The sequence below is a fragment of the Quercus suber genome, unplaced genomic scaffold (genome assembly GCF_002906115.3).
Source record: "Quercus suber isolate HL8 unplaced genomic scaffold, Cork oak 2.0 scaffold_512, whole genome shotgun sequence".
NCBI lineage: Eukaryota > Viridiplantae > Streptophyta > Magnoliopsida > Fagales > Fagaceae > Quercus > Quercus suber.
The window spans coordinates 221,291-247,442 of NW_027069961.1; the positions used below are offsets into that span (position 1 = coordinate 221,291).

Sequence of the window (26,152 nt, forward strand, 5' to 3'; positions counted from 1 at the left end):
AAATTAAAGATAAATAGCTTATGTCATCAATCAAATGTTTAATTTTTGAGTTTTTGTAGTCTAAAATTATATGCAAAAAATAAGTTTATGGATCAAATACGAAATAACATCCGATTGACATTTAACTTGACATTTGTTTTAAAAACATAAAAAATCATATAATTCAACGATTAGATTTTCAAAATATGTATTCATATTAATTTGTTTAGTGAAAGTTGTAGTCTTAGACTACAATAAGATTGTAGTCTAACTTTAGTCCTTTTAACAATATATTAGACCCTTACAAACAAAAAGAAAAATCCAAAATTTTTTTTATTTAACTAAAATATTGAAAGAGATATAACTTACAGCATTATCAATAAAGTATAGCTATCTTTTTTATTAAATATTGTATAATTTAAATTTCTAGAGCCGCCAGGAGTCGAGTTGGGCTTTTATTGACAAATCTGATTGGCCAGCTGAGAATATTCTGATCGTTGCTCTTACTCCCCTCTTATCTAAACTTTATAGTCAAAAAATCATTGCCTGAAACTTGCAGCAATTGTTCAGACTGTATCTATTACTACAGTGCTTTCCCAGTTCTCGTTGGTATGTATGTACTGCTTATCTTTGATCTTGATCAACTTACTTGAACATCTTTTGAGCTCGAAGGAATAAATGGATGTAATACTTTAATGGGTCATCATGCTTTTTATTGGTTTTGAACTACTTTTTGGCTTTCAGTTGGTTGGATGCTACTTACTTTTATTATTATTATTTTATTTTTGTTGACGGATGCTACTTATTTAAGTGACATGTTCAATCTTTCAGATCTGCCTGGCTCTGTAGATCATCTACTAGGTATAGACACTAGAGGAGTTCAACTAAATATAGAGAGTAATGATTATAACACACAATGTGTACCGTGCACACAAGCTGAAATCATGTATTGAAAATACAATTTTAGTTAAAATTGTGAAATCACAATTCTAACTGCAATTTTACTGCCTGTGCAACTAGCTCTCTCTATACATACGTAGACACAGACACAGACACATTATATATGTGTATATATATTCTAACATTTGTCAAGGGCTTTGATTATGGTCATCAAAGTACCAGAATGTGCTACTTTCTGCAAGTAATTTTGAGTTGCTGGGGAACCTAACTTTGCCTCAAAACTGGATTGCGGTTATCTTATAATTTAAGCAACTTCTTTCAAGCAAAAGTTTTGAGGCCCTAAACAGGAGCATCACCTATTTTAGGAAATTCTTGCAAGTATGGCACCTACTATAATCAGTGTCTTTATATGGTGTAGTTTGCTGAGACTGCATCCAGTACTAGATCAATAGAACGTAAACAAAAACTAATGCTCATGTCTGTTTCCAGGACAATGGTGGGTGAACCCGTTAATTTGAACGAGTTTCAAGAATTGGCTAGGCAAGCCCTTCCAAAAATGTATTATGACTTCTATGCTGGGGGAGCTGAGGATCAGTACACGCTAGAAGAGAACATGGAAGCATTTCGTAGAATCATGTAATGTGCTAGTCTCAACAGGGCAAAGTGGGTATGGCATTTTACCAATCAGTTTTCATGGTTTTCTCAGGATTCGGCCTAGAGTTCTTGTGGATGTCAGTAGAATAGATTTGTCAACTTATGTATTGGGGTACAATATATCGGCGCCAATTTTGATAGCTCCAACTTCCTTGCATAAGTTGGCACACCCTGAAGGTCTAATGTCCTCTAAAAAATACTTTGGTTGAGATTCCTTTCCCCTGTCAAATGCTTATATTACTTGCTATTTGTTTCAGGAGAGGTTGTCACAGCCAGGGCAGCCGCTGCATGTAAAACTATAATGGTATTAATACAACGAATTTGTCATACTTAAAAGGTGTTGCAGACTAATTAAGTTATCTTTTACTGCAGGCTCTATCCTTCACATCTTCTTGCACTTTGGAGGAGGTTGCTTCCAGCTGCAATGCTGTTCGGTTCTTTCAAATATATGTATTGTATTCTTCTTGATCTCTTATTATTTCAATTTTTGTTGTTGTCTGTTCCTTATGTGTTATTATTATTATTTTTTTTGGTAGAAACAGACACTGAAATTTGATTACCCTTTACGAATAGGTATACAAGAGGCGAGATTTATCAGCTCTGTTGGTGCAGAGAGCAGAGAGAAATGGATACAAGGCTCTTGTCCTAACTGCTGATTCTCCCAGAGTTGGACGAAAGGAGGCAGACATAAAGAACAAGTGAAATATCATCTCACTCCTTTTCCTTCCGTGTGCAAGCACAATTAATTTGATTTCCAGAAAAGTTTGGCAAAAACTGCTTTTAAAAAGGAGACAGGACACGAATTTGAACGCTATGCAATGAGCCATGTCTTATTCATCTCATTTGAAACACAATTTTGATCATTTCTGCAGAATGACTTTGCCTAAACTGAAGAATACAGAGCGTCTCTTATCACTTGAAGCTTCTTCTGTGAGTGGAATATTTCTATACTTTTGAATCTAAATTTAACAGCTAAGCTTAGAATGAAGAGGTTCTTCTTCCAAGGTGTCTAATATCTTCTTTGAAAAAATACGTTGCTTTAACAGTATCATATCATATTTTCCTTTGATAAGGCAAAAAAATCCCCATTAATCTGTAAAGAAACAAGTGATCAGTTCTTATGCAGTGATACCATTTATCAATATGAATAAATTCAAAGTACAAGGTACACAAATGAGTGAATCTCAAACATGCATGGAGTGTCCTAAGTCTAATTGTCTATCATAAATGGATTAAAATTCTTATCTGTGATTTACATGTCACTACCTCACCAATTATCAGTATGTGGGATATAGCATCTTTGTCTGCTTTTGCCCAAACTAGCGTTTAAATTTTTAAGAATGTAATAGAGAAATATCTCTATCATGTATTTCTGTCCTCGGGACCCTTCTGAAACAGAAATTCATAATATTTTACAAATACTATTGCTAAAATTGTATTGTAGAAGTGCTATTGGTTATTCAAACTCATAGACTAAAATTGTTGCAATTATTCCAAAATTACTCTATTGCAAGATAGTGGTTCAGATTTAGAAGCTTTTACCAAAGAGACAAAGAATGCTTCCTTTTGGTGGAAGGTATAAACCAGCACTATTTTATTGCCTTCTGATATGCTTGTTTTAATATGTCAGGAAAGGTTAGATATTTCAATTATGGACCAGTTTGGTTAGCTAGCAAAGTCTCATGGTTTCCATAGCAGGGATATAGGACTGATTAGGGATAGGGAGGTTTATGGGTGGGGAAAAGACATGACATAAGATATGAGATGCAAATTATTTTATATGTCTATCATGTACTCTGGAAGTGTTGTGATTATTCAAACTCATAGACCAAAGTTAGTAATTACAACAATTCCAAAACTAAACTTTTGCAGGATAATGGTTCAAATTTAGCAGCTGTTGCCAAAGAGACGAAGGATGCTTCCTTTTGTTGGAAGGTATATACGAGAAAATATTATGATTTGCTACTGTTATGCTTGTTGAAATATGTCAGAAAAGATTAGTTGTGTCAATTACAAAGATTCCATTCTGCTTAGTTGGCAAAGTCTCATAGTTTCATGTCAGGGACCTATGATTGATTCGGGATAAGACATTTAATGGGTGGGAAAAAAAGACATGCCATAAGTTATTAGATGAATGCAAATATGAAATATCTGAAAGATACTACAACTACTGTAAAGGACATATTTTGTACTCTTTAATAGTGTTAGCTGGGGTTCACTCTTGAACGATGGTTTAATTAGTGCATCATAACATCTGCAGGACATAGAATGGTTAAGTACAATTACAAACATGCCAATCCTTATCAAGGGACTACTTACTCGTGAAGATGGTAAGATCAAGCTCTACTTGTGACAGTCACTTCTCTTCACTTCATCTCCTCCACACTACTTCCCTTTAATCACAAAAAAGGAAGAACCTTCTCTGCCTTTGAGTGAAACTTTCAGTTCTTATTTATTAACTAATTGAAAGTCTTAACTTCTCCATTCTAAGATTCTATTTCTTTTTATTTAATGATTATACTTATATAGGAAACTCTTTAAAATCATTTTTTTTCTTTGGAAATTCAAGTATAGGAGCACCGAGCACTGCTAATCATACTAACCAAGTAGTCTTTATTTTCTTATTGGCCTCAACCCTCTCTTCATTTTTTTATAAATTCTTTAAATACTCCCTTGTTACATGTTCTTGATAGTTTACTCAGATCCCTGAAAGTCATAGCATTGTTTTCATTTCAGATTTCAGTTCATTATTCAAACATCCTTAACATTTGATGTATTACTATTGGCAGCAATAAAGGCTGTAAAAGTAGGTGTTGCTGGGATTGTTGTCTCCAACCATGGAGGTCGCCAGCTTGATTATGCTCCTGCTACTATTACTGTTCTGGAAGAGGTGGGGATCTATCTCTACTGTTTAGCAAAAGAAAGACTGTTCTCCTCTCTACTCAATTAGTTTGTTGGTGTGTAAGACACGGATATTGGGTTTTAGTTGCAGACACATTGCATCTTTCTGCTTTTATATATATAGGGAAAGCTTGCAGGTGGTTATTTCATAGCAAGACATCCTCAACATAACAATTTGTAGAAATTATTAGCATTTCAATACAGAAAATGTAAATGCTCATGCATTCCTGCACAGGACTTGTTTTGTTTGGATTCATGTAATGTTACTAGTATACAGAACATAATGCTCATTGGGAAGGAAAGTTTAATCAGCAAGGTTAGTCACATGTCTGATGATATTGATGTACCTTTTGGTTCCAGGTGGTTCAGGCTGTTGGAGGGAGAATTCCTGTTTTCTTTGATGGAGGAGTGCGGCGAGGAACAGATGTCTTCAAGGCATTAGCCCTTGGTGCACAAGCCGTCCTTGTAAGCTCTCCAACACAAACTATTTAATTCTGCAAACATCTTATTTATTTCATATGCAATGTTGGCAATGTAACTGCTAAACTATTTTTCTGTCATGCACTCATTTTACTGCAATTGTGTGAGTTTCAAAGCGTCAATAGATGTCTCTACATCCAACTGATGGTTTTTAGAGATGCAGCTGTATCATACTGAGCTAATGGAATTGCCAGCCATCTTTTTCAACTTACTGATTGAGTGGCCCCTAAACCAATAAATCTGTTTAACGTGCTTTTTTATCTTTTGGGGGGGTGGTGGAGGGATAGTAAGGGAGGGAAAGGTTGAACCACGTTAATTTCATGTGTTCTTTATCTTTATCTCTTTGTTTTCTTTACACAAATAAAATGAACTTATTGTCAAGGGTGGAGTTAGATGCCAATCGAATAATTGATTTCCTGGTCATCTCAGCCTCCTTCTCATCCTCTCACAAACCAATTTGACTGTTCATTGACATTGTCATTGAGCACAACGAGTTCTGTAAGAAGCTTCCTTTGCGAAGCTCTTTGGTCTTTCTTCAAGAACACGTTGCAATGTTGATTGCCAAAAACCTTCTATTTTTTTTTCACAAAGCTTAACCCAAAAACTTAAACTAATAGGTTTAACTATGTATATCAATTGTTCCATCCATATATGTTTAACTATGTATATCAACTGTTCCATCCATTTATGTTTTTTTGATGATGAATTCAATACTCACACATACACTGATAAGTCATAACAAATATGTCAAATATGAAGAATTAGAAGTATCACTATGGTTATTAGGGTATATGCTTCTTAATCATTGCTCTCTTAAGTTTATTGTAATCTACATATGTAATCGCAGATTGGAAGGCCAGTTATCTATGGACTAGCGGCTAAGGGAGAATATGGGGTGAGGCAAGTTATCCAAATGCTGAAGGATGAACTTGAGCTCACCATGGCTTTATCTGGCTGTCCTAGTGTGAAGGATATCACTAGAAGGCATGTGAGGACAGAGCTCGAAAGACTCCATTCAATGCTCTAATAAAATGCTAAAGCATTAACAATATTTTTGAGAAAAATTATTTAGATCATCACGGTTGCGTTTGGAAACTTGGACTTGAATTTGGATATGGGTTTTAAATTAATAGATTTGAAATGCTTTGATTTCAAATACATTGATTTTAGGTGTTATTTCAAATTCAATGGTTTTAAACTTTTTAAATGGTGGATTTGTCAAATTCAAATCCTTAACCTTTTGTAAACTGTCCAAACAAAATATTTGTATTTTAATTACCCAAGTCCAAATTCAAATGCCCACATCATGCCATCCAAACACACCACAATATTCCTAAATAAAATTATGTTATGGAAACGCTGTGCACATTTGGTGCAATGGTCACTCTACAAATATAAATACTTGTGGGGTGTGGGGGGCAAGGTCCAAGGTTCAAGTCTCCAGAAGAAAATTTCACACACATATACACTTAGATTAGGTTAGAGTAAAATTTCTATCATGTATCAAAAAAAAAATTATGTTATGGATTTCCTAAGTACTAGATAGTAACCATGAGTAGCCTTGCTTACTTAGGTCAAGAATAGTATTCCTTCAATGATTAAACTAATTATAATTCAACTTTCTTTGATAAAGCAACCCAACACCAAAAATAATCTTAATCAAATTATATTATATCTTCCCTAAACAAGTTCTAATTAAATTATTTATTTATTTTATATAAATTATCTAATTTGACTTTTATTTTTTAATATTTATTAACTAAATGTGTATTATATATGTATTTTTTTTGTTAAACTTTTCCATACATATATTACACAAGTAAAGAAATACTCTATATATAATATAATATAAAATCTTTTTGATTTCTTGTTAACTTCTTGAAGTGTTGCCACAGCTTGAAAAAAAGCCCACATCTTTTCATATTATTTGTTAAAGAAAATGCAAAGCTTTAAAAAAAAAAAAAAAAGCATATGACAATGAATGCTATTGGTGAACATAAAAAACATTAATATTAAATTTCTTATTACTTTTTTGTTAGCCATTCAAAAGTAGACTCATAAGTTGGAAAAGCCTATGAAGTAAAATATCTAACTCAATTTTTTAATTGAGTTTAAATTCTATAAGTATTTTTAAAATATATATGTAAGAATTTCGTATAAAACATTATATATTTACACGTGATCTATTAGAATCTTGTCATCTAAAATTCTTTAAATGACATAATAGATAATTCCAGGTATAAACAAAATCATATTAAATGCCGATTAATAATCAATGATTAAACTAATTAGAATTCAACTTTCTTTGATAAAGCAACCTAACACCAAAAAAATCTTAATTAAATTAAATTATATATATATATATATATATATCTTCCCTAAACAAGTTCTAATTAAATTATTTATTTATTTTATATAAATTATCTAATTTGACTTTGAGAGAGTTTTATTTCTTAATTTTGGAGTCAAATGTGGAACCACATCATAAATATCCATCCAAGCGAGTTATTGTGTACAAAAATCAAAGAGTCTAGAATTAATGAACATAAAAATTTTTAAAAATAAATGGACAATTTACATTTTCTATCTAATAATATTCTTACAAGACTTTTTAAAGAGTTAAAAAAACAATGACTATCAATAATATTAAATTATATATGTAAGAATTATACTCTACATCTTAATGCATTTCAATATATTAAGAAGATTCCATAAGTTAGTTATGCCTTCAAAAAATATCAAAAATAATCTAAGCTAATTAGATAATCCTTATTCTTAAAAAAAAAAAAAAAAAAAAAAAAAAAAAAAGGGTTAAAATTGTAATTTAAAAAAAAAAAAAAACCCGAGAAACTTTTTTCCTAAAAACTAGCACACTCTCTATTCAAATATATCTCACGTACGTTTGATAATTTTTTTTCTTTTGAAAACTAGCACACACTAAACCCAGCAATTTACTCTATTTCAAATTCTAAATTTTAGTTTCTTAAAAATCTCTTCCTGTGTACCCTCATTAACCATAAATAAATTCAAATTGAAAAATTACATTAAATTCAAAATAAATAAATAAAAGCCTCGTCTCACGTGCAAAGTACGTATGATGAGACTAGTATATTTTAAGTATATTCATACATATGCATAAAATTACAAACTAGTAAATAAAATAGGAAGAGAATATTAAATTTTGTTGAACTTTTTTTTTTCCCTTGATAGGTAGATGCTACTAGATAGCATGGGGGAGGGGGAAGTGGGGTTTAGTCTCAAACTACATATATGAGACACCAAAAAAGAATGTCATTTATTAGGTTATCACTTGAATCTCATATATATTTTGTTGAACTTTTTTGTGCATTGTACTAACTTGATGATCCCATATTTTCCCACATCATCACTATATACATTATATATATATATATATATATGAGTTAGGTTCAAATTACACATGGTGTAACTCTAAACTATATTACACCACTTAATAACTTATTATTAGATGCGAATTTTGACAAATCTACCGTTGAATTATATTATATTTATATACTCTCCATGCTTGCAAAATTTCACGGTGATCAAAGATTAATTGTCATATTATCAATCAATTGTTTAAATTCAAGTTTTTGTAGTTTAAAATAATTCATAAAAGATAAGTTTATGGATCACATAGTAAATAATATCCGATTAGCATGAAAATTTGCATGCATGTTAAGCACATATAGAACATGTAATTCAACGGTGGGATTCTTAAAATATGAATTTAATAACAAGTTATAGGGGTCCGTATTATTGAATGAAGAGGTAAGGGTTGGTCGTAAGAGTCTAAGAAGGTGGTCCAAGGATGAATGCCTCCTCAAATGAGCAAAGTCGAGGTCCGACAGTGTGGTCTGCCATCCAGGGCAACGTTCTAGGAGATTCTATTGATAAGGACAAGCATCCTAGAAACACAGGATAGAGGGAAGTCATATAATATTTAAGAGAAAGCTGTTACCACCACATTGAATGCTCTATAACTAACTCTCTGGCCGCATTAATGAAGAAATGATACCTGAACAGTAATTTTCAGCCTTACAGCTACTCCCCAAAGATTTCAAGAAGGTGTTGATGAGACAAGGATCAACACCAGCAATCTAATCTACATGTGGAGGGTAGAAATGAAAGAAGGAAAATAGTATAAAATAGAAAGAAGACCCTAAGGGAAAGAGATTGGAAAATTAAGAAAGAAAATACTGTAGCAACAAGAACTGTGCTTGTAATCAAATTATAGAGATATATACAAGAATTGATCTTTTCGGATTGTGCTAATGAAGATTTTCTTTAAATAAAACCAGTCTATCTTTACTTTATTGTGGTTTGGATTCATTATAATTGTCACCTAACTCATTAGAGCCTAGTTTTCTAACTCACTCTCTACAAATTCATTGTATTGGGCTCTTTGGAGCTAGATCCTTTTACTTTTTGGGCTTAGAAACCAAATTGTGTCCTTATAATATATATAAATGATATGATAAAGTAGGATACAATGAATAATTATGTTTAGTTATTTTGTGTTAAAGATACATAAATATATATTATAAAATAAATTTTTTCTCCAAAATAAATAGATACCAAAATATATCATTTTAATTTTTAACAAAAGATATTCCAAAATTAATATATATATATATATATAAATGGACAAATCAAGACGATGACAAAAAAAAGAAATTGACAACTTGATTCTAACATCCACATCCTTCCAACTTCCGATATTTTTAGATTTGGACTTTTTTCATTTCAAAGTGAAATAAACAATTAACAAATAAATATGAAGTTTAAATTTTGCCATAACATATAATATTTAACTGTAGTAAAAATTTGACTATGATTAAACTAAACTACAGCTAAGACAAAATCTTCTTTCCTTTTTTAAAGAAAAAATAAGATGGCAAAATCTAAATCTTAAATTTATTTAATTTTAGACCATGATTGGACATTTCTTCATTTCCGAAGAAAAAAAATAATAATGAAGAAGAAGACAAAAATGGTGTCAAATCATCATATAGCATATAATGGTCCGGTTAATATGTGTCCTTAAGGCACACATTAAGTTTTTTATTTTTAAAAATATTTTCTCGAGAATTAAAAAGACTGTCATTACTTTTTCAATTCTCGAAAAAAAAAATTTCAAAAATAAAAATTAATATGTACTCTAAGAACACACATTAGTAAAATTCATCAAATAATAATTGGGAGCAAATAAAAAGAAAATCTAAATCATAGGATGGATGGGATGGGAATAAGATATGGTGATGGCCTGACGGGGCTGATACCGAGAATGATGATGGCGACTTGTACCTTCCTTTCGTGACGTTACTTCTTCCTTTTAAAACCCATTCCCCTTTATCTACTCTTTCTCTCTCTCACTCGACTTTCGCGTGCAAGTATTACTGAACAAACCAACCCCTCTCTCACTCTCTCTCTCTTCTCGCTGTGACTGTGCGACGAAAATGGCATCAGCAGCAGGGTCTCCACCGTCGCCGCCACTCCAAGACAACGTCGACGCCGAGCGCCGCCTCCGGGAAGCCGAGGACCGTCTCCGCGAAGCCATAGAGGAGCTCCAGCGCCGCCAGCGCAAGGCCGGAGCCGCCGTCCGCTCCTCTCCCCACCACAACCAGCCACAGCATTGCCCGCCCTGCTGCGACCATGCCGCCTACGAACCGTCGTGCGTTGCCAACNTTTTTTAATATTTATTAACTAAATGTGTATTATATATATTGTGGGGCCCGTGGGCCTGATAGCCTCGGCCCATCGTGTAGCAGGCCCAAGGCCCACGCCGAGGAATACTGACCATTCGAGGCTAAATTGGGGAAAACCTCTTTTCCGGATCCACGCCGAGGACCTCCTCGTCCTCGGCATGACAAGGACGATTTTTGGGAAAGACCAGGCTCAAAGTAAGCTGTCACCCTCACACTTAATGCATTCACCTAACCCCTCTAGCCGCATTAATGGGGATATAACCCCTTAGCAGGGCAACGTTGATCAGAGTGAACCACTTGAGTACTGATAAGGCCTCTGATGGGACGGATGGCCAGAAGAGAGGTAAATGGATGATCAACAGATGGAAGAATGAGATAGGGAGATGAAGACTATATAAGAAAAGCAAGTAAAGTAAAAAAGGGGGGGGAAAAAAGGGAGAAGAAAAGGGGCTCCTCGGCCCTTGGCCGAGGAGCATCCCCCCAGTTGTAAATAAACTCTAAGTATTTTCTTTTATAAAAAATGAGTTCATGCTTGGTGAACGACGGCCAGCGCCTAAACCTTTAACCCACTCTCTACAAATTTATTGTTTGGGCTTGTTGGGCTGAAAACCCATTGATATTCAGAGTCTAATCCAAATTGAGTCCCTACAATTGGCGCCGTCTGTGGGAATGATTAGTGGGTTGGCCGGCGCACCAGGCGATTGTTCTAAGTGGCCGTTTTACAGTAGGTTGGCGAAGTAAACAAAAAAAAAAAATACAATTATATAGAAGATTTGACAGAGAAAAGAGAGATCTTGATATTATTTCATAAATAGAAACAGTACAAATTACAATAAGAGGCTCAGGCAGGCGTGTTTTACACACAAATTTACAAGCTAATCCTACCAGCTAGTCCTACAATCAGAGGCCCAGGTGGACCTGCCCTAAAGAGCTAGCTAGAGGGAAGTGTCAAGCCGTGCTTTTATTGGTATAAAGAGAATAGGAGAGCTTGACACAAAAAGCAGGGAAGGGGGAGGGCCATCTTGTTTCCAGGCCACCAACAACTCCCTTCTCGGCGCGGCGGAGCTGGAACAAAGAGAGGAGCAGATGCAGGGGCTCTGGGATACCTTCCCGCATGATGTTCCCTTGATTCTCTCCAATCCTCACGAGTGTTGGCCGTTGGAGACGGCAACACTCGAGCACCGCCCATAATGTGAATTCGCACGCCTTCTTCGTCGGGGGTGCGCTCCGAGGAGAGACGTTAGGTACTTCAACAACATCCCTCCGGGCCACCGTGTATGGCGCCATCGGGGTTACACCTAGATTCTGCCGCACCGGAAGCCCAGTGGGGGCTGCGGCCATAACAGCTCTTGGCACGGATGTCCTCACACCCGCCCAAAGCCGCCTCATATTTGCAAATTCCAGTTACAATTCCGGCGAGGTTGTTAAAAGGGTTTGGGAAGCTAAAAGGATGTGTCTTTTCTGTTTGTGTTGGGAGGTTCATGGATTGTGGAGAAACCATCTCCCCACCTTATATAGGGGATAGGGGTTGGTGAGAATTAATTCATGCAGAATTAGAAAAGAGAATTATCAGCTGGGCTAATAATGAAGCTACCAAGTTCCAAGGAGGCTGTAGACCGTTGGACTCGTGTTAATTCACGAGGACATTAATGAAGGCACGTTTCGCGCACCGAAGCGTCAAGCGCGGAACACGAACGGACAAAGGGCGCTTCATAAATGAAAAAGATGGGGCCTTGAGCTGGAGGCGAGATCAACGCCACGTGTAAAGATCATAATCCGACCCAAGGAGGAATCATCTCCAGTAAAGCGGTCCGAGGATAAGCCTATACTTACAGAAAAATAGAAGTGGTAGACAGAACCAAGGTATTGCATGGTCTTCGGACCCAAGCCTATGGTAAAACTATTCACACCATTATACCTGGGTACTAGACAGAACCAAGGTATTGCATGGTCCTCGGACTCAAACCTATGAGGAAACTAGATACTTACAGAAAAATAGAAGTGGTAGACAGAACCAAGGTATTGCATGGTCCTCGGACCCAAACCTATGGTAAAACTATTCACACCATTATACCTGGGTACTAGACAGAACCAAGGTATTGTATGGTCCTCGGACTCAAACCTATGGGGAAACTAGATACTTACAGAAAAATAGAAGTGGTAGATAGAACCAAGGTATTGCATGGTCCTCGGACCCAAACCTATGGTAAAACTATTCACACCATTATACCTGGGTACTAGACAGAACCAAGGTATTGTATGGTCCTCGGACTCAAATCTATGGGAAAACTAGATACTTAAAGAAAAATAGAAGTGGTAGACAGAACCAAGGTATTGCATGGTCCTCGGACCCAAACCTATGGTAAAACTATTCACACCATTATACCTGGGTACTAGACAGAACCAAGGTATTGCATGGTCCTCGGACTCAAACCTATGGGGAAACTAAATACTTATAGAAAAATAGAAGTGGTAAACAGAACCAAGGTATTGCATGGTCCTCGGACCCAAACCTATGGTAAAACTATTCACACCATTATACCTGGGTACTAGACAGAATCAAAGTATTGCATGGTCCTCGGACTCAAACCTATGGGGAAACTAGATACTTACAGAAAAATAGAAGTGGTAGACAGAACCAAGGTATTGCATGGTCCTCGGACCCAAGCCTATGGTAAAACTATTCACACCATTATACCTGGGTACTAGACAGAACCAAAGTATTGCATGGTCCTCGGACTCGAACCTATGGAGAAAATAACTATCTGGAGAAAAACCAAAGCGTTACCTAGAGTCAAGCTATAATACGGTCTTTAGATTTATATTTGAAGGATAACAGATGGTTTCATGAGACTAACTCCAGAATAGAATACAAATATCGAGCAAAATATTATAGTAAAGCAAATAAAAGAAAATATCATTAGTTGGAAGCAAAGTATTAAGCATTCAGTTCAAACGGAAAGTATACAACTTCCTTACAACGCCACTGAGGCAAGAAACAAAATGAGATAAAAGAGAAAATAAACAAAATTATCCTATGTCGTATACCAGTCTCCCCAACTCAGTAGGCAAATTAATTCGATAAGCAAATTAAAAGGCTTTAGCCAAAGCCTAGGGCTTTGTCTCGAAGGGTCCGCCGGAGGCCTCGCCACGTCTTGTGGTATTTCCTGACCCTCGGTTATAACTCCCCCCAACATTCTCTGGGGCTCAACCTCCTCTGGTGGTTGGTCAGTTAAAGATATATCATCGGCGGTCTTATTGTGACTCTCAACCGCTGGTAAGAGGACCCCTCCTCGGGAGCAGTAAGGGCGGCCTCGCGAATTGCAATAGGGTAATATACCCTGTCCTCCCTCCTAAGGTCAGATGAGGCGTCAACCCCTGCTTAGTTGAGGGCTTCATGCCAGGTCTGAGAACAGTAATACCTGCACACTACAAGAACTTGAACCCGATGGGTGGCTTCAGTCTTAGCCACCCCATCTGCGAAAGCCTCCTCCTTTGCCTGTTCTACAGAGCGCTCAACATCTATTTTTGCAAATACCGCCTCGTCTTTGGCTCTCACAGCCTCGTCCCTGGCATACTCGACAATACCTTTCTCATGGATTGCCGTGGTCAACTTTTCCTTCAGATAGGAAATGTCCCCTTTGGCAATTTGTAGTTGACCCTCAACGTCTTGCAAGCGATTAGTTTGATTCTCAGCTTGCTTCCTGGCCACGGCTAGGTCGGAGGCAGCAGTGTCCCTAGCTTTCGTCATCTCCTCCAGATCCTCGGTCGCCTTTTTTAGGTCGGTTTCAGATCTCCTGAGGGTATTAGCAGCTTCCAAGAACTTGTCACGCTCTTGCGCTAAGGCATTGCTCTGGCCATCGACCTCCTCGTCTAACCTGAAAAGAGCCTGGATAGCCTGCCAATAAAAACAAGTGACTCCGTAAAGAGAAAGGAAGGTACTAAGCGACAAAATTTGAATAAAGTAAATAGGTGCCAAAGGACCCACCATGCCTAGATATTTCTTAAGGTCAAGGACAAAAAAAAAAAAAACCCGAGAAACTTTTTTCCTAAAAACTAGCACACTCTCTATTCAAATATATCTCACGTACGTTTGATAATTTTTTTTCTTTTGAAAACTAGCACACACTAAACCCAGCAATTTACTCTATTTCAAATTCTAAATTTTAGTTTCTTAAAAATCTCTTCCTGTGTACCCTCATTAACCATAAATAAATTCAAATTGAAAAATTACATTAAATTCAAAATAAATAAATAAAAGCCTCGTCTCACGTGCAAAGTACGTATGATGAGACTAGTATATTTTAAGTATATTCATACATATGCATAAAATTACAAACTAGTAAATAAAATAGGAAGAGAATATTAAATTTTGTTGAACTTTTTTTTTTCCCTTGATAGGTAGATGCTACTAGATAGCATGGGGGAGGGGGAAGTGGGGTTTAGTCTCAAACTACATATATGAGACACCAAAAAAGAATGTCATTTATTAGGTTATCACTTGAATCTCATATATATTTTGTTGAACTTTTTTGTGCATTGTACTAACTTGATGATCCCATATTTTCCCACATCATCACTATATACATTATATATATATATATATATATGAGTTAGGTTCAAATTACACATGGTGTAACTCTAAACTATATTACACCACTTAATAACTTATTATTAGATGCGAATTTTGACAAATCTACCGTTGAATTATATTATATTTATATACTCTCCATGCTTGCAAAATTTCACGGTGATCAAAGATTAATTGTCATATTATCAATCAATTGTTTAAATTCAAGTTTTTGTAGTTTAAAATAATTCATAAAAGATAAGTTTATGGATCACATAGTAAATAATATCCGATTAGCATGAAAATTTGCATGCATGTTAAGCACATATAGAACATGTAATTCAACGGTGGGATTCTTAAAATATGAATTTAATAACAAGTTATAGGGGTCCGTATTATTGAATGAAGAGGTAAGGGTTGGTCGTAAGAGTCTAAGAAGGTGGTCCAAGGATGAATGCCTCCTCAAATGAGCAAAGTCGAGGTCCGACAGTGTGGTCTGCCATCCAGGGCAACGTTCTAGGAGATTCTATTGATAAGGACAAGCATCCTAGAAACACAGGATAGAGGGAAGTCATATAATATTTAAGAGAAAGCTGTTACCACCACATTGAATGCTCTATAACTAACTCTCTGGCCGCATTAATGAAGAAATGATACCTGAACAGTAATTTTCAGCCTTACAGCTACTCCCCAAAGATTTCAAGAAGGTGTTGATGAGACAAGGATCAACACCAGCAATCTAATCTACATGTGGAGGGTAGAAATGAAAGAAGGAAAATAGTATAAAATAGAAAGAAGACCCTAAGGGAAAGAGATTGGAAAATTAAGAAAGAAAATACTGTAGCAACAAGAACTGTGCTTGTAATCAAATTATAGAGATATATACAAGAATTGATCTTTTCGGATTGTGCTAATGAAGATTTTCTTTAAATAAAACCAGTCTATCTTTACTTTATTGTGGTTTGGATTCATTATAATTGTCACCTAACTCATTAGAGCCTAGTTTTCTAACTCACTCTCTACAAATTCATTGTATTGGGCTCTTTGGAGCTAGATCCTTTTACTTTTTGGGCTTAGAAACCAAATTGTGTCCTTATAATATATATAAATGATATGATAAAGTAGGATACAATGAATAATTATGTTTAGTTATTTTGTGTTAAAGATACATAAATATATATTATAAAATAAATTTTTTCTCCAAAATAAATAGATACCAAAATATATCATTTTAATTTTTAACAAAAGATATTCCAAAATTAATATATATATATATATATAAATGGACAAATCAAGACGATGACAAAAAAAAGAAATTGACAACTTGATTCTAACATCCACATCCTTCCAACTTCCGATATTTTTAGATTTGGACTTTTTTCATTTCAAAGTGAAATAAACAATTAACAAATAAATATGAAGTTTAAATTTTGCCATAACATATAATATTTAACTGTAGTAAAAATTTGACTATGATTAAACTAAACTACAGCTAAGACAAAATCTTCTTTCCTTTTTTAAAGAAAAAATAAGATGGCAAAATCTAAATCTTAAATTTATTTAATTTTAGACCATGATTGGACATTTCTTCATTTCCGAAGAAAAAAAATAATAATGAAGAAGAAGACAAAAATGGTGTCAAATCATCATATAGCATATAATGGTCCGGTTAATATGTGTCCTTAAGGCACACATTAAGTTTTTTATTTTTAAAAATATTTTCTCGAGAATTAAAAAGACTGTCATTACTTTTTCAATTCTCGAAAAAAAAAATTTCAAAAATAAAAATTAATATGTACTCTAAGAACACACATTAGTAAAATTCATCAAATAATAATTGGGAGCAAATAAAAAGAAAATCTAAATCATAGGATGGATGGGATGGGAATAAGATATGGTGATGGCCTGACGGGGCTGATACCGAGAATGATGATGGCGACTTGTACCTTCCTTTCGTGACGTTACTTCTTCCTTTTAAAACCCATTCCCCTTTATCTACTCTTTCTCTCTCTCACTCGACTTTCGCGTGCAAGTATTACTGAACAAACCAACCCCTCTCTCACTCTCTCTCTCTTCTCGCTGTGACTGTGCGACGAAAATGGCATCAGCAGCAGGGTCTCCACCGTCGCCGCCACTCCAAGACAACGTCGACGCCGAGCGCCGCCTCCGGGAAGCCGAGGACCGTCTCCGCGAAGCCATAGAGGAGCTCCAGCGCCGCCAGCGCAAGGCCGGAGCCGCCGTCCGCTCCTCTCCCCACCACAACCAGCCACAGCATTGCCCGCCCTGCTGCGACCATGCCGCCTACGAACCGTCGTGCGTTGCCAACGCCATCGGCAACCTCTGCCAAACCTTCCTCCTCTCCTACGGCGTCCGCGTCGGCATCGGCATCCTCCTCCGCGCTTTCAAGCTCGCTCGCCGCCAGTCCTACTCTTCCCTCCTCGATCTCAAGGTCACTTTCGTAAATTACTCTCTTTTCCATGTCCTTTTTTTTGTTGTGAATTGAATTGGATTGGATTGGATTGGTTTCTGTGTGATCATGCATGAATTTCGTTGTAATTAGGGTTTTTCATTTCAAAAATTGAAGCTGCAACGATTTTGAATTATTTGAATAACTATAATCCATCGATCGCTGTGTATTTGTGGACAATGTGTGAGCTTGCGATTGTGTTTTGATTGCAGCAACTTGTGTCAGAGAAAGATCTGATAGTAAGAGAGGAAGCCTGTCGAATCGGATTGTTTTTCGGTGGCTTTACAGGATCTTATCAAGCTCTTAGATGCTTGTTGAGAAAATTGAGAAAGAAAGAGACGCCATTCAATGCGTAAGTTTGCAGTGCGTAGAATATGAATTTTTGTTTTCGTTCAATTTGCAATGATAATGCATGTTCCTTATTTATGACATTGTTTGAGGGATGATGGAGCAGCATTTTAGCAGGTTCAATTGCTGGTTTGTCAATTTTAGCCCTAGATGATTCTAATCGGAGGCGCACACTTGCTTTATATCTTTTGGCTAGGCTAGCCCAGGTCTGTGAACAAATGGTGTATAACCTAATTAAATTTTCGCGAGCTACGCTAAGTTATAGGAATCAGGAATCGTTTGTTTTTATTTTGCTTGTGATTATGATTTTTCACGCCAGCCTAATGGTTTATGTGTCTTATTCTATTAGTGTGCTTATAATTCTGCAAAGTCGAAGGACAAGTTTCACTTTTGGGGAAGCCATTGGAGGCATGGAGATTCTTTACTCTTTGCTTTTGCATGTGCACAGGTAACATTAAGTTCATTTTGACTTGTAAAGCTGTAGATAACTTGAGTAAAAAAAAAAAAAAAAATTCGTACCTGAATTCACTATATAATTGCTAGTGGAATGGCTTTTAACTAGAAAGTATGGAAGTATTTGTGATTGATGGAAACGTCATGGTGATAGTGACTGTAATTATTGTTACTTTGACAGTATTATAGCTAAGTCAATGAGTGCAGTGTGACCAGCCTACATCTATCATATTGGAGGGTAAATTTAATTGGCTGGTATATGACCAGCCATGCTGTCAGGGAAGGGAAAAACTTAGATAGTCCCGGAGCAGTGCTCTGGGCTCTCACAAAGTGGGTGGGCCCCACACGTGGGTCCCACCATGGGGCCCACCCACTTTGTGAGAGCCCGGAGCACTGCTCCGGGACTACCTAAGTGTTACCCGTCAGGGAATTGAGTGTTGGGCAGTTTTGTAAAATCTTGTCAATGAATTCAGCCTAAGCTGAATGCAAATGTAGAGATAAACAAGCAGTAAGCTGATCAAGGGCAGAGTGATTTCATAATGGCATGGTTGGGAGCTTCAAACAATTGTTTAGGAATATGCGTATGCATGGATTTATTTTTCTATGTGCGTAAAAGTCTGGTAGCTGTTTTAGCAAGAAGAAACCTACACAGATCAGTAGAGAGCCAAGGATAATTTTAAGATTAGAAATGATGTCAATTGAGTTAGTGAGCAAGTTTATATTAGCTTATGCTTTATGAAAAAGTGAGGAACCCGAACATTTGTGAGTTGGGAGGATAGATTTGCTTTTTTAGAAACCTTTCCACTATTGCTTTTTTGGTGCTGGGGCTTCGGAACTTGGATTTCAGTTTTTGGAAATATATAACAAATGGTTTAGAACATTGATTTTGAATGTATTTGGATTTTTCATTTTTGTGGATTTCTCATGCAAGAAGTTAAAAGAATTGTAAAGAAGCAGGGTGCAGGATGCCGGGAAACAATTTAAGGTGGTGTTGTTGCATTAGGAAAATTTTGTCATAATCAAACAAGCGAATACCATGATTTGCAACCATGAACAATACCGCAAATGTTATTCTGAAATGGTAGGATACTAGGATGTCATAGAATAAGTCTCATATTGATCAAAGTCTAATCTCTAAGAAAACAAACGTAGGAATTTTAGAAATTATTTGAATATCATAGATTAATAACAATCAATATAATACCCATAATAGTTTGGAATAAAAAATCTTAGGAGGATTTATAGAAAACTACTATTAGTCACCGCACATATCGAAGTCCTATAGCTCTAAAACCCAAAACTTGACTCCATAAATGTTAACCCTATATTCCACTGACTTAATTCTATGTTCCACTTGTTTAACCATTTACTTGTAATGTTTGAGATGGATTAGAATGCATCTCAGATGTTATATGTGGGGCCCATAAGTCTGCACATGTTCATTAAACAATACTAAGGCTTGTGATTCCTTAACTGATGTAGTGCTGGCTATAGAATATATGAGTTCTGTGGTGATTAGGTTTTTGTAACCCTGTAACGATATAAAGTAAGTACTTTCTTCACGCTTTGAAATTCTGGTTCTTGCACTGAGCTTGTAATGGTATCATGGCTCATTTGTTTGTGTAAAGATGTTAAAATTCTGGTTCTTATTATATCTAAGCTATTGATTGGAATTTGATTCGAATTTCTCAAATCCTCTTCACTTACTAGGGCTTTTTCCAAAATATCTTTTAATAAGTTACTTTTGTATCTTCCATAATCATTTTATTGATTGATAAACTCATTTCAGGTTATGTATTCATTTGTAATGCGTCCTGAGAGCTTGCCAAAATCATATCAAGACTTCATTCAGAAGACTGGGCCAGTAGCACAGCCTGTATACAAGGCTGTAAGAGACAGCTGTAGAGGTTTCCCAGTTGATGTGGCCTCACTCTCTGCTTACTTATCTGGCAGAAGGAATCCCAACTATGTAAAGTTGGAAGAATTTCCCGCCATTATTCCTTGTTCTGTTATTCATCCAGACATGAATTCATGTTTGACTCACAATGCAAATGCAACATCAGCTACATTCAGGAAAACATTTCCACTTTACTTCTCTTTGACCTTTGTACCATTTGTTGTTCTGCACCTGCAAAAGGTACATTATTTATCCACGTTATTTCTTTTGCTTTTAAACTTCAGTTTTCTATGCTTCTGCTGAAAGAAGAAAAATGACAAGTAGACAATCTTATATATAATGTAAATTCACATGGTTGGAAATAGTTGTGGAGATGGCCTCATATATCTATTGTGCTAAAGCAGAACCATAACTCTCAAACAGTTGTAAGAGGTGTACTGTTTATTAGTTGAGATCTATTTTGATCTGTTAGTGGGTTGACTAATTAACATGCCAGGCAAGTGCCACTCACTTTAATGGTAGATTACCATGTCACATTTGTCTTCCAAAATGCATATGAACATTAAGCTTGCCATGATGTGATTAAATGCATATCTGATGTGCTAATGTGGGAGAGATATGAAAACAGAATTATAACGGAGAGAATTAAATTGTTATTGGTTTTACTAGAGATGTCTTCTGGTAGGATGGGATGGTAGATTGGTATTTAAGATTTTAGAGAAAGGCACTTATACTTTCTCTTGCATTGATTGTGTTGGTGCATGGCCTTGCTCTTTTCCTTAACATGTGTCACATTTGATAGTTGTTGCATCATCAACACCTCACCAGTCCTACGTAAATTACTGCTAACTTGTCTCTAATTGTACCATGACCTCACAACAGTGTTGTTGTCATCTCCAGCTATATGGATTTTACCATATTTCTATAATATTTCAATTTACAACATCACTTTCTTCTCCAGTTTCATTAACACTACCATCACATCTTTTGGCATGCAACTGTCTCCATGGACATTATTTGTCAAAAACGAACATCACCACCACAATCATCTCTATTCTTTTAGCCTATATTACTGCTAGGGGCAAAGATGGGGAAAGATAGTGTTACCTACATGGATAAAGATTGCTTCTATATTTATGATTTGTTCTTTCTGAACCTCCAGTAAACTACAGCAACTCAGCTCCATGTATTTAAATTTTGAATTGGGGTTTATCCTGAATTTTAGAATCTTTCTTTGTGTGCTGTGGCCGCATAAAGAACATTGCAATCAGTGATATTATTGGAAATATAATTGTAAAAAATGTCTACTCGAATCAAATATCTCAAATTTTGCATTAGTTGAACTCTAGTAGTATGATAAAACTGTAGGATGATTATTGCATAGTAATTGGGGTTTTGGTCAAAATGGTGGAGTCCTGTATTCTGATTCTCAATTTCAGTTGGCTTATTTCTAAGACCTTAAAACTTCCCTATTCCCATTTTGATAATATGTGGTTTATTTATGTGACATTTGGTATCTAGGTGTGATTTCAGTGCTTATTTTACATATGTACTGAATGTACTATAAACCCATGATACTGTCATTCCATATGCCTTTTGTGTGTGACATTGTATTTTTTTCCATGGGATGCATACATTGACACCAAAATCACGTGCAAAGAACCAACCAGACTGGCCTATACTCTTGGGGATATCATCTCTATAAGTAGAAGAGGATAATAATTGTGATATTCCTGCTAATATAAAGTTCGATGCTTCTTATGTCGAATTCATTTTGTAAATATATTACATGGTATGTTTATGTGGTAGTTGACTTAGATATGCTCTATTTTGAAGATTAGAAACCAGGAAAAAATAAACTTCATTTTGAAGTAATGGATAGCAATTTCTGCCTTATGTTTAAATTGGGAGGATTTTACTTCATTTAGACTAGCCCTGGTTGACTTTTTTCATCTCTGAAATTAATGTTATTAATGTTATTTTTGTTATTAATTTTAGTTACATAATGCCTTTTTAGTTCATGGATGCCCCTGTTCGTACCTGCTGGCTTGCTCTTAAGGGGGCTGTTCGCTCCACAACATTTCTGTCAGCTTTTGTTGGAATTTTTCAGGTAGCTGTCTTAATCCTTATCTGCATCTTTGGTTAAATTTTCATGACCATGTTCTTAGTTCTTTTGTGGTGCTTGGGTGATACAAGGGAGTGATATGTTTGCATAGAAAAGTTGCATCAAAAGACCACAAGCTTGTATATTGGATCGCAGGCGGTATGGCAGCCCTTTCTGTATTATTGGAGAAAAAAGCTAGGCGCAGTGAACTTGCCTTGTATGTTCTTCCACGAGCAGGAGATTCGCTGTGGTATATTTCAGTGAACCGCCACCTGCTTCCAGATATTAAGAATGCAGAGGTATTGCTAAAATTGTTGCCATACTTTTCTGAAAGCATTTTTAATTGTTTTAGGTATGAATTCCTGAATGCAGTTTCAGTGAACTAGTTAACAAACCAAATCAATTGAAATTGTAAATCAGCGTTATTTCTGGGGCCTGTCTTTTGATGCCTCCTGTCAATTTTCTTTGTATGATGTATACTTATATCCTCAGTTATTACAAAAGAAGTATCTTGCCATTATGAACTAGCCAATCTATAGCTTACTTCAGAAATGGAAGTTTCAGAGGAGTCATTCCATGGTCATCATCTTAAGGGCCTGGGTATGGTGTCCTGCTCATGATTTGTCTGAACTCAACCACGTGCTCTACATTGGGTCAAGTTGAGAGAGAGAGAGAGAGAGAGAGAGAGAGAGAGAGAGAGAGGAATCATGTACTACTGAATTTTTTGCTTGTGGTTATTAGTTAACTGATTTTTTTTTTTTTTTAATATTGCTACTCAAATTGATGCTTTTCAACTGAAACAGGTGTTTTTATTTTGTATTTGTATGGGAGGAATCATGTACTACTTGGAACATGAACCAGACACCATGGCTCCATTCCTCAGGGGCTTGATTCGCCGCTTCCTTGCCAGCAGAATTAGCAGTCCTGGCCTTTCGTCAAATCGTAATGCTTCCTCCCAATATTTGCAAACTCTTGATGCCATAAAGAAACCAAAATTGCAAGATAATGGGCAGGCTGAAGCTTCGCCTTTGCAAAAATACAATCTTGAATCAATACAAGGGCTATAAGTTTGCCACAGAGGTAGTGGGGTCGGGGCTGGGCTGGGCAATACACCACTGAGATTTTTTTTTTTTTTTTTTTTTTGCGTTATAGATTATTGAAAATCTTAGGATGCGATTATATCAATAATCGTGAGTTTTATAGCAATTTCTTATTATTAATATATCATTTTGTATAAAACTCAACATGATCACATGAACTTCAGCGTTTGATTTCTCTTCCATGATTTTAAGAGAATTGTTGAATGTTTTACACAATTCTAGGAATACAATTGAAAGAAAGTTGTTGGAATGTTTGATCATGTCAAGTTTGCCGTTGTCCAATTATGCGATTGTCCCTAATCAATGTTTGAAACTGTAGTTGAGAATAAACTTTTTCTTGTGCTATTGTAAGGGGTGTGCAGTCACCTGATTCAACTGGTCATCCGTCATTGCATCAATTTATGTTTTTGCTGATAAATGGGAGTATCAAAGGGATTACATTGCAGAGAACGTTACACCCGCAAATAAGATAAAGAGTGTAAATGATTTCTTCAAATATTATTCCAGCTTTCCACTTTTAAATTCTAAAATTCCGACGCTGAAATGACTGTTTAGCAAGACAATGATCTTATTATTTTTAGTAACTTTTGTTTTTGTTTTTGTTTTTGTTTTTGTTTTCTGGGCACTGATGCGGTTGTTCAACCTCAAACATCATCGTTTAACGGTTTAAGTCAATAGCACTAAAAATAAATAAATAAATAAATAAACATTATCATTTAAGTCAACTTTCTAAGTGACTAAAACAACATGACTGTTGCTTTCAACTGAAAAAACAAAAACAAATTGATAGAAAAATGTTATTTCCGCAATATTTTCATGATAATTTTACAACAAATTCTAAGTGGTGAGTTGTTATTGATTATTATGAGTGGGCAAAATAAATAATTTAAGTTGTAGATTGAAATTACTAATTAGAACCAATAACAACTTACCACCTATGATTTGTAGTGAAAATGTTGTAAAAATGTTGTAGACGTAACATTCTTCAAATTGACATGGCTGCCACCTTCTTCAAATTTTGGGTGCGCATATATATAAGAGAACTTCTCAACTTTTTTCCCCAATAAAATAACAAGTCTAATAACAAACAATTTTCCCGATTGTCATACCAACGAGCATTTGCTGAGAGCCTAAGAAGCCAGGTTGGATGTGGTTAATGTATCAAAAGTGATACCAATAGTAGTCCCAATAAAAATGATGTTGCATTAATCACAATTTGTCACTTCAATAAGTTATCAACAAATTGTAAAATTTGTTGCATATGTACTCTCTAGTCTCTAGCATTTTTTTTTTTTTTTTTTGGTAAGCACCCTTGAAATTATAGGAGAAAACAAAATAGATGAGAGAGAGAGAGAGAGAGAGAGAGAGCATAAGGGTTATATAGTTCAACCTGATAGCTTATGTCAACAGGATAAAGTCTTTAATAACTACATCTTTACTGTATGTACAATCAACCCTAAGCAAAGTATATATAAAAACTAAGAGTTAGGATTAGCCTTAATTGGACTTTACACTAAATCAGGTCTCTTGGGCTGTTACATAATAAACAAGTTTAAATTATAAATTAGTATCTTTAACAATTACATTAGCACCATTATATGCATAGGATAGTGATAATTACACGCACTGTTTTGCACACAGTTTATACACAGGTTATTTTGAACTAAAATCATGAGTGTGATTTCAAGTTTGTGTGGAACAGGTTTTACCAATACTAGTTCTTCTTAAGTGAAATTCCATCAAATTTATCATATACAGCGTTTAAGTGTTGACTCCGTGTCACCATCTATAAGGAACTTGTAGAAATGAACCTTTTTATCATTTGCTTGTGTTTGTTTGAGTGTGTGTTTTCTCAGTATTTTATGTCCTTATTCTATCAAGAGTATGTCTTGATTAAGGGATTGCTTCCCCGTTGCATTTCTCATATTGAATTGGATTGGATTTGAACTAAGCTTCCCTGCCTAGATTGACTTTGAGCTGGAGATTTTGTTAACGAGTAGTGTTTACTGTTTGTAAAATTGAATTTGATCTTTTGAGTTGCATTGGCTACACTCTTTATTTGATATCAACTTGTCTTTTATGTGTAAAATGAAACTTGAACTTCGATATGAACAGCAGTTTCTTGCTCTGTTTGTAAACATGATTGAGTAGATTCTATGCAAAGAAGTGGGAAATGTTACCATGAAGTTTTTAAGTCTAAGTTGGCAAGCAAGCATATGCCTTACCTTCTTGTCTACTTGCTCCCTTTATTCTTTCTTTCTTTTTTTGTTTTCTTTGTTTTGGAGAAAGTATTTATTCTTTTACACAATGGCATGAAAATCTTTTGAGTTGGATAAGTATATCTTCTTTGGCACAATGTCACGATAATCCTATATATAGTAGATGTTATAGAGGGGTTTGATATGAAGTTAGCCTTAAAAAAAAAAATTGAAATCGAGCATAATTTGGAAGCTTCCCTAAGTGTGTTTTGAAGCCAAAATTGGATTCTTCTTGATGTAAGTATTGATAGTTGTCTTTGTAAATTGGTTCACATGTATGTGTGTTTTCCTATTGGCGTTTATAAACAGTAGGTT

The 26,152-nt window shown here is 35.5% G+C and overlaps 2 protein-coding genes across 5 annotated transcripts; both read left to right on the plus strand.

Annotated features, from left to right (window-relative positions):
• Positions 1 to 449: 449 nt before the first annotated feature.
• Positions 450 to 6,532, plus strand: LOC112019851 (peroxisomal (S)-2-hydroxyacid oxidase GLO3). Of its 4 annotated transcripts, none has more exons than XM_065763539.1 (12): positions 450 to 592; positions 1,369 to 1,515; positions 1,586 to 1,710; positions 1,791 to 1,823; positions 1,906 to 1,988; positions 2,107 to 2,231; positions 2,406 to 2,463; positions 3,406 to 3,468; positions 3,794 to 3,863; positions 4,323 to 4,423; positions 4,795 to 4,899; positions 5,762 to 6,532. In XM_065763539.1, coding segments are annotated over exons 1-12 (1,092 nt in total). In that variant the 5' UTR covers positions 450 to 590; the 3' UTR covers positions 5,942 to 6,532. The 4 variants fall into 4 exon arrangements, with proteins under 4 accessions (XP_065619611.1, XP_023908163.1, XP_023908165.1 ...); XM_024052395.2 differs by having other exon boundaries at positions 454 to 592; positions 1,791 to 1,837; positions 1,906 to 1,983; XM_024052397.2 differs by having other exon boundaries at positions 455 to 588; positions 1,791 to 1,837; positions 1,906 to 1,983.
• A 10,557-nt stretch (positions 6,533 to 17,089) lies between these two features.
• LOC112019871 (uncharacterized) lies at positions 17,090 to 23,839 on the plus strand. Its single transcript, XM_024052413.2, has 8 exons — positions 17,090 to 17,659; positions 17,890 to 18,029; positions 18,132 to 18,231; positions 18,375 to 18,473; positions 20,268 to 20,615; positions 22,393 to 22,485; positions 22,572 to 22,778; positions 23,283 to 23,839. Exons 1-8 carry the CDS (start codon positions 17,309 to 17,311, stop codon positions 23,544 to 23,546), a joined length of 1,602 nt encoding a protein of 533 aa, XP_023908181.1. The 5' UTR covers positions 17,090 to 17,308; the 3' UTR covers positions 23,547 to 23,839.
• The last annotated feature ends 2,313 nt before the right edge of the window (positions 23,840 to 26,152 follow it).

What these genes read in the sequence shown, in the direction of transcription:
- LOC112019851 (XM_024052395.2), top strand. An exon ending in TAAGTTGGCACACCCTGAAG is followed by an intron (nt 1,711 to 1,790) that starts GTCTAATGTCCT and finishes TATTTGTTTCAG; the next exon opens with GAGAGGTTGTCACAGCCAGG. An exon ending in TTCGGTTCTTTCAAATATAT is followed by an intron (nt 1,984 to 2,106) that starts GTATTGTATTCT and finishes CTTTACGAATAG; the next exon opens with GTATACAAGAGGCGAGATTT.
- LOC112019871 (XM_024052413.2), top strand. Translation starts at nt 17,309, where the DNA reads ATGGCATCAGCAGCAGGGTCTCCACCGTCGCCGCCACTCCAAGACAAC. An exon ending in TTGCTTTTGCATGTGCACAG is followed by an intron (nt 18,474 to 20,267) that starts GTAACATTAAGT and finishes AACTCATTTCAG; the next exon opens with GTTATGTATTCATTTGTAAT. An exon ending in CAGATATTAAGAATGCAGAG is followed by an intron (nt 22,779 to 23,282) that starts GTATTGCTAAAA and finishes CAACTGAAACAG; the next exon opens with GTGTTTTTATTTTGTATTTG.